Genomic DNA, 13,384 nt, shown 5'->3' with positions numbered 1-13,384 from the left:
AATGTGTGGGTCTTCAGCTGAACTGATAAGCTGGTGTCTGCACTGTCTTTTTGGAGACAGTGGATGTGGTATTTCTGTGGGCATCCAGTGAGGGGCCTGGATGCTGCAGGGGAATGCACTTCCAGGGGGGTTGGGAACTGGGATGCACCGACTGTTACCTGCAAGGCAAAGTTAAGACTGGCAGAGTCTTGAGGAGTGTACTGGGGAGGTGGACAGACTGGTGTGGCAGGGAGTTGACAGGCAGTTTAAGCTCCAGCAGAACTGTCTCTGGCTGAGGGAGAGGGGTAAGACTGTGGCTCCTGGTTCTGAGAAAGCATCCCACAGGGACAGATGGGGCTGAATCAGCAGGGTCATGGTGGTGTTGCATGTTTGAATTTAATAATGATTCAAGTCTGGCAAATAGGCTCTAGTGGAATTATTTAATCAAAGATTGTCAATCAGAGATCAGTACAGCACTATACGAAATACAAAAGGAATAGATACATTACCAGCCTTGGTATCAGGTAAAGAGCTGGCCTCTATGTCTCTCCCAGTTTTCACTCCCCAACCTAATTTTCACACCTTTTGTCTTTTATAGGGTATGACACAGAGAAACTCCTTTTTGGAGGGAAAATTGTTTCTCATGATTAATTTCACCATGTGTTCTGTTTTTGAAATTACTGATGGAATTTCTTTTATGGTGCTCAGTTTGCCTGACTGATGAGTAAAAAGGAATCTCTAATCTGGTTTCTAACACTGTAGAAACTGGCTGTTTTTAATGACTTAGAAACATATTTCAATGGGTCATTATTTCATCCATTACAGAAAACATCTGATAATTATCCGTTACCAATCACACAGTTTTGTTTATTACATACTTCTGTAGACTCTTTTAGTAGTTTGAGGATGTCTTTTCCCTGGACACCTAGATTTCCATGGACCTGAAAATGCTGAGGATAATTAGACACAGCTCAGATCCATAAAGATTTTTTGGAGAATTATTACTATGTGAATGAATTTAACATACAAAAAGGAAAAGGGGACTAAGAGAGTTAATATTTACTAACAATGGTGTTTCACAGGGCAAGGTGGAAGGGACAGGACTACCCACTAAGATTCTTGGGTCTGAGCTTTATCTTCCTGTATTTACTGATTGCCACAATCATTAGGAGTTTAGCTGGAGGAGCGTGCAGTGAGGCGTAGACATGTATGGTACCCAATAACCTGGGAAGACGGAGTCCAATTCCTTGGACTCTTCTGTTAATTGATAACCTACTTCCTTGTCAGCCTGTGGCATAAAGAAATGGGAAGGAGATTTCTGTGAGCACAAGAGAGCCAGGGAATTGGTATTCAACCCTCACAAGAAGGACCAGGTGTCTGTCGTGAGTCACTCGCTAATGGGGTCTGCATGGGGCTGGAGCCAATGGTGAATGGGGCCACCAGGGCTGAGGATCATGGGGCAGGGCTCTAGTGCTGCTAGAGGAATGGGGAGGAAAATGGGAGAGAGAAGCGAATGGGAAGGGTGAGGATTAGAGCAGATGGCCAGGCTGAAGGCACAATAGGAAAGGTCAGCACCAGGGCAGGGGACAGAGGATGTGGAGGCTCTGGGTTGGTGATATTGTGAGGACAGGGCTTGGTTTGAATTTAGTGGACTCTTATGGGTTAGGCTGACAGTACAGAATGTGCCATTCTCTGGGTTTGCCTACATTTGAAAGGAATTTTGGATGAACTTGAGGTTTTTCAGGACAAACAGCACTGATAAACTTCAGGAAGAACCCAAATTTTCTTAATTATCTGGCGTCTCATTCCATATGGACACCACCCCTTTGGAAGCTCATTCACTCAAATTCAGAAGGGGTCATTATGCAGTGGGGTAGGCAAGGCTGCATCTTCTGTGCATGGTGGCATTGGGACAGCCTGCAGGAGAAGGCAAAAAGCTAGGTTCAGAGATTGGGCTCTAGTCCTGTTTTCCCCCTGTATGACCCTGGGACAGGCCCTTTGTCATGCTGTTCTATGCAGTGGCAGGGCCACCCGTGGGGGGGGAGGGGGGGCGGCGCAAGTGGGGCAATTTGCCTCAGGCCCCGCAGACAGGGAGGGGGCAATTTCGGTGGCAATTCAGCAGCGGGTCTTTCAGTCCCTGTCTTCCTCGGCGGCGGCACTTCGGCGGCAGCTCAATTGCTTCGTTTCAGTCTTCTGCGGCAATTCGGCGACAGGTCCTCCTGTCCTCTTCTTTCTTCGGCGGCACGACTTGGGTTTTTCTTTGTTTTTTCTTCACCGCTTGGGGAGGCAAAACTAACTTTTTTTTATGGAAGGGGCCCCCGAAATTGCTTTGCCCCAGGCCCCCTGAATCCTCTGGGTGGCACTGTGCAGTGGGGATAAAGGCACTTAGCAGTGTGTCAGGGGCTGCACACATTGTGTCTGGCAAGGCTCTAGGCAGCCCAGGGGACAGAATCACCAGGCAAAGTGTAATCACCGGGCAAAGTGTAAGGGAGTGCACATGTGCATTAGTCAGCAGGGTTGCTAGCTTTTGCCATTTCTTGGATTCCAAGGCCACAAGGGACAATAGTAATCATCTGGTCTAGTGGTGTGCAAACTTTTCCAGTCATGCCCACCCCCTACCAGTAACAGAATCTGTCTGCGCTCCTCCTCCAAAACTGCACAGCCAAGGCTTCCTCAATGGCGGAGCTGGGGGAGGAACTGGGGATGGGGGAGGAGCTGGGGCTAGAGGCAGAGCTGGACTGAGAGCAGAGAGGGAATGAGGGCAGAGCTAGGCTGGGGGTGGAGCAGGGGGTAGGGTGGAGCTGGAGGCGGATCTGGCCTGAAGGCTGAGCAGGACTGGGGGCTGAACGGGGTTGATGGGTGAGGGGTGGAGCTGGTCTGGGCGAGGAGCATGGTTGGAAGTGTGGTGCTTCCTCCCCACCCCCCGTAGGGGCTGGCCTGGGCCCCAGTGTGCACCCCCCCAAACATTCCTCCATGACATCCTAGCGAGGCGCGCACACAGTTTGGGGATCACTAATCTAGCCTGAGCTCCTGTATAACACAAGCCAGAGAACTTCCTCAAAACAATTCCTAGAGCGGAGCTTTTAGGAAAAGCCCAGTCTTGATTTAAAAATTGCCAGTGATGGAGAATGCACAATGACCCTTGGCAAGTTGATCCAGTGGTTAATTACCCTCACTGTTAAAAATATACATCTTATTTACAGTCTGAATTGGTCTATCTTCAACTTCAAGTCATTGGATGGTTTTAGATCTTTCATTTCTATACTGAAGAGCCCATCAGTAAATATTTGTTCCCCATGTAGGTACTTATAGCCTGTAATCTAGTCACCCCTTAACCTTCTCTTTGTTAAATTAAATAGATTGGGCTCTTTTAGTCTATTACTATAGGGCAGGCTTTCTAATCTGTTAAGCATTCTTGTGGCTCTTCTCTGAACCCTCTTCATTTAATCAACATCCTTCTTGAACTGTGGGCACCAGAACTGGACACAGGATTCCAGCAGTGGTCCCACCAGTGCCAAACAGAGAGGCACAATAACCTCTCTCCTCCTACTCGAGATTCCCCTGTTTATGCATCCCAGAAGCACATTAGCTCTTTTGGCCCCAGCATCACATGAGGAGCTCACGTTCAGCTGATTATCCACCACAAGCCCAGATCTTTTTCAGAGTCCCTGCTTTCCAGGATAGAGTCCCCCATCCTGTAAGTGTTGCCTGTATTCTTTGTTCCTAGATGTATACACTTACATGTAACTGTATTAAAGACGTATTATTTGCTTGTGCCCAATTTACCAAGTGATCCAGATTGCTCTGTATCGTTGACCTGTCCTCTTCATTATTTACCACTCCCCCAATTTGTGATAATTTTGTTTTCTTCCAAGTCATTGATAACAATGTTACATAGCGTAGGGCCAGGAACTGATCCCTGCAGGATCTCACTGGAAACACATATGCTCAATGAGGATTCCCCATTTAAATTACATTTTGAGGCTACCAGTTAGCCAGTTTTTTATCCATTTTATGTGTGCCATGTTAATTTTATATTGTCCTAGTTTTTTAATCAAAAATACCATGCAGTCAAATGCCTGGCAGAAGTCTATTACATCCACACTATTATCCTTAGCTACCAAACTTGTAATCTCATGAAAAAAAGTTATCACGTTAGTTTGACAGGCCTTATCTTCCATAAACCCATGTTGATTTGCATTAACTACATTACCCTCCTTTACGTCATTATTAACTGAGTCCCATAACAGCCACTCCATTATCTTTCTGGGGATCAACATCCAGCTGACATGGCAGGGATATAGAGTGTGTACTAGTCATTCTGCTCCCTGCTTCCCCTCCCCTCCTGTGAGCCATGGGTCAGTCTGCTTCATGCTGTCCCCCACTCCTCTTCCTGGCTGCAGCACCCAGGATGGGGGAGGAGCTGCCCCTGTGGTCTGCCAGGGAGAGAGAAGAGGATCCTGCTACAAGTTCCCCCTCCCTGAATCTTGTGGTGAGGGATGAAGATCACTGGGAGATTCAGGGGGGCACAATGGGTGGCTGTGTGGGGAGGGGGCAGGTGTGGGGCTGGGCAAGGTGGGTCCGGGATGGGGTGGCAATGGATGGCTGTGGGGAGGGGTGGGTGTGGGACATGGAGGGGTGGGACAGGTGTAGGGTGATTGGATGGCTGGGTGGGAAGGGGTTGGGATGGGGTGGCAATGGATGAGTGAGTAGGGAGGGACAGAGCTGAGACTGACAATGGATGGCACGGGGCGGGGCTGGGTTCCACATAGTATGAGTTGTTTCCAAGGCTGGGCTTGGGAAGCTGGAGGCTCAGCCAGGGCCCATGCAGCGGGGTCAGATCCCTCTATCTGTATGTTAGGCCTGTTGGTGCCCTGCAGCTGCCCCCCATGCACTAGGTTGGGGGGCGGGGCATAGGGGGAGGTCAGTAATCTAAAGCAGACCAAGCCATGTTATAACCTGGTAGAAAAATCTCACTGTTTGGGGGCTAGTTCTAGGGTTGTTGGACCTGACTGATGACAACTGAGCTTTTGGGGTTGGCTGCACTGTGTGAGTGCTGCGGGGGTGGGGGGAAGGCACCTGCCCCCAGCCCATTGTGTGGGCCCAGGTCACCGTTGAGCCCCTGGCTAACAACGCCAATGTCAGAGCCCTAGGAAGATGACTCAATTTCCAGGGGGCGGAGCTATTCAAATTTAATCTAATCTGGGACCACAAATTCTGTTCTGCACCAGTCATAACAGAGTTGTTACAGCATGGAGTCACTACAGGGCAGAATTATGGATGTCTGGGAGCCTTAGCTGTGTGTTTCCACACTGTCACATGCTTGGGTTTCTTCTAAGTGTAACCTTGGCTCTGAATTTCCGGGGTTTGCTATGCTTGTTTTGGGGATTAGCCCGGCACTTATTTTTATTCTCAACCAGCTGAATATCGTTTTTATCGGGGGGTAGGGCCCAGGAAATGAGTTCAGGAAAGGGCTGAACATACTTTATAAACAGTGACTGTCTGTTTGCCTCCTGGTCCCCTGTGAGGAAGTTCTGGGGCAGGCAGAAATGTGGGGCTTTCCCCCACTCCAGTTGGAAACAGGAAGACTGCTCAGGGCTCCCCCCTTGTCGGGGTAGAGAGGTGAGGAAGAGAGCTCTTAGGCAAAGAAGAGGAAGAGAGCAAATGAGCCAGCCTTGCAACTCTGAGCTCACTGGCAGCTCTTCCATTAACTTTATTGGTGGAGGAACAAACTCAGTGCTTCTCTTGACAGGAGAGAAATTCAGGACAACTCCTCTCTCAGGCCTAGAATAACAAAGCTGCTCCTGGCGTCTCCTGGAGCCTGATACAGAACCAGGAAAGAGATCCCAGCTTCCCCTCTGCAACACACTGGGGTTCAATCCAGACCAGTGTGAGCTTGTGTCACCCCCTCCCCTGTAACCCTGAGTGCCGTAAATGCTCTGCCACTGTGGCTCACAGCCCGGACACCAACAGCCAGCAGACAAGCATGTAGTTCCCTGACTGTCCATGTGCTGTGCCTCCCTTGTTCAGTGCTCTGACCCAGCAGTCTGCCTAGAACACAACAGCCCCTCCCTGGTCTCCTTTAACTGGAGTGAACAATCATTTCAATTCAAACACAGCACGGAGTTGGATTATAGTCAAAATAGAGCATGTTTATTAACAAAAGGACATAGGTTAAATGATACCATGCAGGAGGGACTGAAGGTAGAATGGGTTACAATCAAAGACAAGTAAAAATACACTTTCTGATGACTGAGACCTAACTTAACAAGCGACAGATTTTGCTCTAGGTAATTTTCTCACCATCACCAGCATGGCTGATCAGACCCTCTGGCCAGGACCCAATACACGGAGCACAAAGTGCCTGGTTCCTTTGTCTCCTCAGGTGGAGGCTAAAGATAGATCTCTCTCTGTCCCTTATATCCCCAAAGGAATTGTCTTTGTCCTAAAAGGCAGGAAGGTCTCCTGGGGATTCAGTCTCCTGTGTCTCTCTGGGGTGCAGGAGCCATATTAATTCTCTGTCTCTTGACTTCAGACTCAGAATATCCCCACTGGTTTAGCTTGATGTCTTTGTTTACTGCTAAAATATACATTACGGTAAACCCACATTCTTTTGTCTAGGATAAACCTGTTTATTCCCTTTATCTAGGCTAGGCTAGGCTATCTGGCTTTAGATATGTTCCAGTTACATCACACTGAGAGAATTTATAACTTCACATATAGAACCATAGGGTTAGAAGGGACTACAAGGGTCATGTAGTCTAATCCCCTCCAAGATGCAAGATTTGTTGTGTCTAAACGTTGTTACATATATTTTACAATGATATTATTCACCAGTACATTAATAGTTTTCAAATGATAGCTCAAAAGGCGTATTTTATACAGTTATCATTACACTAGTGTGTAGGGTGTGAATAAAGGGGTGCATAGGGTCACACTTTCCCAGCTCAGGAACCAGATGGATAAATATAAATGGACACACCTAGGGACAAAGAATACAGGCCATACGTACAGGATGGGGACTTTATCCTGGGAAGCAGAGACCCTGAAAAAGATTTGGGGTCATGGTGGATAATCAGCTGAACATGAGCTCCTAGTGTGATGATATTGTCAAAAGAGCCAATGGGATCTTAGGGTGCATAAACAGGGGAATGTCAAGTAGTAGATTATTTTGCCTCTGTATTTGGTACTGGTGCTACTTGTGCTGGGATCTGGTGCCCAGATCTGGTGCCCACAATTCCAGGAGGAGGTGGATAAAATGGAGAAGGGTTCAGAGATGAGCCACAAGAATGATTAAATGATTGGAAAACCTGCCTTCTAGCGATAGACTCAAAGAGGTCAATCTGTTTAGCTTAACAAAGAGAAGGTTAAGGGGTGAGTTGATCAAAGTCCATAAGTACCTACATGGGGAACAAATATTTAATAATCAGCTCTTCAGTTCAGCAGACAAAGGTCAAACATGAGCCAATGGCTGGAAGCTGAAGCTAGACAAATTCAGACAGAAATACAGTGTACATTTTAACAGTGAGAGTCATTAACCATTGGAACAACTTACCAAGGGTCATGATGGATTCTCCATCACTGACAATTTTTAACTCAAGATGGGATGTTTTTCAAAAAGATTGATCTAGGAACTATTTCAGGAAGTTCTCTGGCCCGTGCTATACAGGAGGTCAGACTAGATGATCAAAATGGTCCCTTCTGGCCTTAAATCTATGAGCTCTGGGCTTCTCTCCCTTGGGTCCAAAACAAGGAAGCAGCTCAGGGTTTCCCCACTCTTGGGAAGCAAATGGCTATTGCCTCCCAGCTCGGGAACCAGATGGTGCTCATGGCATCATTCCTTCACAAGATGCACTGTTGCGGGGCCATCCAGCTAATTCCTGAGTTTGTGTTGTAGCGGGAGCATATCTCGATATGGAGGATGTCAGAATTTCACTCGGTGACCTGGAGAAGGGCTTGGAGAACACGGCTTTCGACTCCATGGTAAATCTTCCCTTCTCTTCTGCACTGGCCTTTGGACCTGCTCTGAGAACACTGACTAACAGGAAGTTTTACAGGAAGAAGAGGGACTCCCTGAGGGAGCACAGAATCCACCTCCTGAGAACAGAGAGCAGAGGGCCGAACGCCCCACCTTCTGGAGGTATAGTAACCCCGGGAAGAGTCACTGCTCCCCATATAGCTCCCATTAACCAAAACACACACACTACAAACACAACAGTAAACCAGAGATTAGCACACAACCACTTTGGGTATGTCTACACTGCAAGGTAAGCCCAGGCTCAGACTCAGGCTCTAACTCTAACCCCTCTTCCATCTACACACAAATCTCTCGGCCTCAGGGCCATGGTCCTATGACCCCATGAAGACGGAAGGTCTGAGCCGGAGTCAAGGTGGGGCCCAGAGTTCAAGGCCTGTCATTTTGCAGTGTAGATGCAACACCCCTTGGACACAGGTTCTTGGAGTCCGCCAAAAGTATTCCACAATGCTATGGGCCGACTTCCTTTGTCCTCTCTCTCCCAAGAATCATTAATTGACTCTAGGGAAACGGAAGCACCTCCCCTTGTTCTTGTACAGCTGCTTTGTAGTTAACCCTTTTGTTTTATTCTGATGGCCAAGCTGCAAATACACCTTAGGAGAGCACAGAGCAGTCTGTGTTTGCAACGGATACCAAACAGAAAGTGCACTGCATCATGGTTGCAGGAGACAGCCAGAGCCAGATCTTGGTTAGTCTCTGGTGCTAGGTCTGCAAAACAACTGATTTTCGTAAGAGTACTGGAATGCCCACGTATACCAACAAATAGCAAAGAAGCTGGTATTGTTGGAAATTTACCAACCAGCAACCAGTATGACGAACAGATGAAGGGGCTCAAGAATGAGTACCAGAAAACCAGGACTACAGCTGCACCTCTGGCAACTCACCAGCATCACGCCCTTCCTATGATGAGTTTGAGTATGATGAGGACTGTGTTGAGCAGTGAGCCACCAGTGGTGCTCGATGACCTGGTCAGCTGGGAGGAGGCCCCGGTGGCCTCAGAAGCCAACATGGGAATTGCTGAATGAGGCAAATGAAGTGACTCTGCTGATGAAACTTGTCCTAGAGGAGGCTTTGCCACAGGAACAGCTGCAGCGCATACTGGGGCCATACTCAGAGGAGATTTTTGATGCCCTCTGGAGGAACAACCCACCGCGGAGCTGGCAGCAGAAACAGACAAGGGATAGCTGCCCCAGAGTCTGGTAAGTTTCTGGGTTCATTTTTCTGTTTATTAATATGGGAATGGGAGAGATTTCCACTCCATGAACCAATGCCAAAAGTTTATAAGCCCTGGATAGCAGCATGTAGCTGCTAGTAGCTCACTGTTCCTGCCCCCAACAATGGAATTCCAAATGGAGACCAGGAAATGCCAGCAGTAAAACAGGCAAGTCAAAAGAAATCTCTCCTGGGAAGGTGCCCATTTTTGCTAGTATTTTCTATTTTGTTGAAATAAGAACCGTATATTACCTTTCCCATATGTACACCACTCAGTACCAACCCCATGGTGTAATGAGCTGCTTGAAAAGACTGAATTGTTTTGCTCGAGGCAGGGGGAAGTGATTCAAATGTCTGTTTTCATACGTAGTCCATTTCTGTTAAATGTAGTCCATGCATTCCATGGGTGACGAAATCATTAATCCCAAATACGACGAGGCGTTTGAAGTCAGTTCAGAAATTTGCCAGGGGGAGAAGGGGGATGGCTGTGGAGTTCCATTCCAGGTGTTTGCACGCCATCCTACCAGGCTTCATCAGAAGCCGTGGAGAGACGCTAAGCCATGTGGATGCTAATGCAGCACCCTGTTGATTCGTTCATGAATTCTGACCCAATCCTGGGGGCTGATTGCTGCAAACTTTTCATGTAGCTGGAACTCCATGTCTGTAGTCACATTTCGGGGAAGGGTGTATTTTTCAGGGCTACCTTGGTAGCTCACCAGCCCACTCCACTCATAGATGTGCTGTTCACTCACCATACATTTGAACACTTCAGAGGCATACACACCTGGTTTCCCACCAACAGCCTGGCCACCAACCTCCTCCCAAATTCCATTTTTTTGAATTTATTTTTTAATGTTGTGATTTTTAACTTACCATTCTCTCAGCATAAGAACATGGGAGGGGGAGGAATAGCTCAGTGGTTTGAGCTTTAGCCTGCTAAACCCAGGGTTGTGAGTTCAATCCTTGAGGGGGCCATTTAGGGATATGGGGCAAAAAAATTGGGGATTGGTCCTGCTTTGAGCAGGGGGCTGGTCTAGATGACCTCCTGAGGTCCCTTCCACCCCTGATATTCTATGATTCTATAAGAAAGGCCCTACTGGGTCAGACCAAAGATCCATCTAGCCCAGTATCCTGTCTTCTGACAGTGGCCAGTGCCAGGTGCCCTGGCACTGGCCACTCTCGGAAACGAACAGAACAGGTAATCATCAAGTGATCCAACCCCTGTCACTCATTCCCAACCACTCCTTGCACTGCAATTAACTGGGCTGTGTCTAGAGAGCTTCTGTGGGCTGAAGCAGCCTACTGTCAATATATTGAAGTTCAGTTTTAAAAGGTAACATTTTCTGTCCTTGAAATTCCAAAATGAGTTTTTGTTCTCCTGCACCAAGCTATCGGAGACAGTAACCCTTTGTGTCTTGTCCTATTCCAGGCCCCTCGACCTTGACAAACTGCAGTATTTCCACAGCTCGCCCACACTGCAGAAGCTAAAGAGCCATCTCTCTTTTTTCTGGGAACAGCAGCACTCATAGATCTCTAAATGTGGTCTACCAGCAACAGGTTGATGCCTGTCACAGAAGCAGATGATTTGGCATGTTCCTTCCAAGAGGCTGTATGGCAAAGCTGCTGGGACTTTGTTCTTTTAAGGAGCTCTGCCTGCAGTGGCCTTGTACAGGTGCCCAGTTATCTTATGAGGAACACAGACAGATGATAGTTGTCCCTCACCCACTGTACAAGGGCTTGGCTCACCATGAGGGATGTGAAGGGCTATATTAACCGCTGTCAGTGGAGAGCTCTGCTGAGCTTGCAGTCAAGGGCACTATAGGCGCCGACTTTCATTTTTCTGGGTGGGTGCTCCACCCTGAGGCCCCGCCCCCACTCCACCCCTTCCCCCAAGGTCCCACCCTAGCTCCGCCTCTTCCTGCCTCCTCTCTACCCCCCCCACATGCCACCGAACAGCTGATCGGCACGACCTGCTGAAGTAACAGCTGATTAGCGGGTGGCTGGTGGGTGCTGAACACCCACTATTTGTCTGTGGGTGCTCCAGCCCCAGAGCCCCCATGGAGTCGGTGCCTCTGGAGGGCACTGTTCCCTGGACTGCAGGGCAGTAGTGGGGAGGCATCTTTCCCCAAATCCCAGGAAGGCTGGTGTTTGTGTGACTGTCCACAGCTGGGAGGCCAGTTAGGATACATGGGTGTGAATAGGCTGCACCGGATCCTGCAGTTCCTGCTGGGCACAAGTGGCTCCTGAATCAGGGGAGTTTTGCTCGGCAAGCACCCTGCATGTGCGTTGGTGTCTCTGTTTGCATCTCCCCAGGCGTGCAGCACGGCCCGTGTCGTGGGCCAGAAGGGTGTGTAAGGCTCACAGCAAGGTGCTCCGGAAGGTTTTCCTGGGCCTCTTGTGTGCAGGTGAGACTGTCGGGCCCTCTCACAACATGTGGGAGATCCTCCTTGGGAATCAGAGACACTAGAACCAAGAGCCCCTCCTCAGCCAAGTGGACTCACCCCCTCAGCATGTTCTCCAGGCCTTGGGCTAGTCTGGATTTCCATGTCCCAAGCAAAGGGGGGGTCCACCCCTTGTCACGAAGGTTGCATCTGAGCCCAGTTCATCTCATATCTTTCCAGCTACAGTGGGCCTGTGTCATTCTGACCCCATTGCTCCTGGTCAGACCTTCTCCTCACGGGGGGTTCAGGCATCTCTAGTCCTGGAACAGCATGACCCTGTTCCCCCCCTTACCCCTCCTGGTGAACATGCAGAGATCTCTACTTCTGCCTTCCTGTCAGTCCCTCCAGCCCCCAGGAATGGCTGGTCACTACAAGCCCATGAGCTAGCTCACTTGACTGCTGTGGGATTGCTCTGCAGTGGTAGAGGTTGTGTGGTGAGGGATGGGGGAGGAATAGCTGGAGGCCAAGGAGGGTTTGTGAGAGCTGAGTCTGCCCACAGGCCCCTGAAGCCACTCACTGCCTCTGCCCTGCTTTTCCTCAGCTTACTTGGCCTATTTCATCACGGCCTGTTGGCTGGACTTCCAGCGAGCCATTGCCTTGGTCGTTATCACTGGTCTGGTCATCTTCTTCGTGGGCTGGGGCTTCATTCAGAAACACTGTGGAGCCAAGCTGACGAAGCTTCTGAGCCCCTGTCGGAAATGCTTTCTGAAGTCCTGGCCATGGCTAAAATGGTGAGTCTGGCAATAAACACATTATCCACCGGAAAGCAACTTTCCTCTGGGCTGCATGTTTCACCAGGTGCATTGGGTCTCCGTCACGTCAGTGCACACACACACGCCCGATGGGCATGGGAGAGCTGGGCTGGTGTGCACACACGGAGCATGTACTAACTGGGCCTGCGCTGGACTCCAGGGCTGGGGGCTGTGCTGAAGCTGGCAGACACATGCTGGCACACATTCCCAGACAGACGTGGCCCTAGAGGCCTCTCCGGGGAGGGATCTGACAGCCACTGCAGGTGTGCTAAATAGGACTGTGATAACATGAACTGTGCCTCTCCATACTGATCGGAAGGGCTGCAGTTTGGTTGTCTCTTCAAACGATTCCCATCTCTTCCTTGATGGAAGCTGATCTCCACTATGGGGTATTCGCTCAAAGAGAAAACATCTCACCTTGGTCCATGTGCTCGGGGCAGTATGGGTAATCCCTGGACTTTCCTGCCTTACTGTGCAACCCTCGCTCACACAAGTGGCCCTGACACACCCCAGTGGTCCCACTGGCTTTGGTCAGGCTACTTGTCGCCATGTAGGCACTTAATGACTGTGATCAAGTCAGTGTTTTCTCCAGGAATTGAAATTAGGGGGGGTTCAAATTTACAGCGAGGCGGGGTCAGGGCTGATGAGGTGTGAGACCGTGAAGGGTGAAGGCTGTATGGCACCATAATAAAAACTGAAAAATGTTTCATGACCATTTTATTTGATTTTAAAATCATCACACAAATTAAAGTTGGCTACTTAAGCCTTCTATGAAGCACTATATCTACATCCTTCTTGGTTTCTTGTTATAATTTTGCACAACTCTGTTAATGAACTTCTTGAATGCAATGCATTCATCTTTGGTGGCTTCTCGTGTGTCCAGTACTTCCATTCCTTCAATTGATATGCTCATTAGTTCATTCACATGATCAGGCAGAAGGCGACTTCTTTCAGAACACAAAATT

The 13,384-nt window shown here is 48.9% G+C and overlaps 1 protein-coding gene across 2 annotated transcripts in view; it reads left to right on the top strand.

Annotated features, from left to right (window-relative positions):
- The first annotated feature begins 1,193 nt into the window (after positions 1-1,193).
- Positions 1,194-13,384, top strand: part of LOC125644234 (sodium/nucleoside cotransporter 2-like) — a 44,051-nt gene continuing 31,860 nt past the window's right edge. The window contains exons 1-5 of one of the 2 annotated variants that reach the window (XM_075132951.1): positions 1,194-1,352; positions 7,877-7,962; positions 8,037-8,119; positions 11,540-11,631; positions 12,209-12,398. In XM_075132951.1, the coding sequence (XP_074989052.1) occupies positions 7,894-7,962; positions 8,037-8,119; positions 11,540-11,631; positions 12,209-12,398 (434 nt within the window). In that variant the 5' untranslated portion in view covers positions 1,194-1,352; positions 7,877-7,893. Of the gene's footprint in view, positions 1,362-7,876; positions 7,963-8,036; positions 8,120-11,539; positions 11,632-12,208; positions 12,399-13,384 lie in introns of both variants that reach the window. The other variant, XM_048867862.2, reaches the window with a different exon arrangement.

Source organism: Caretta caretta, chromosome 10, assembly GCF_965140235.1.
Source record: "Caretta caretta isolate rCarCar2 chromosome 10, rCarCar1.hap1, whole genome shotgun sequence".
NCBI classification, from domain to species: domain Eukaryota; kingdom Metazoa; phylum Chordata; order Testudines; family Cheloniidae; genus Caretta; species Caretta caretta.
The sequence above is the reverse complement of the archived record's forward strand: the minus strand, read 5'-3'. Positions and strand labels throughout refer to the sequence as shown.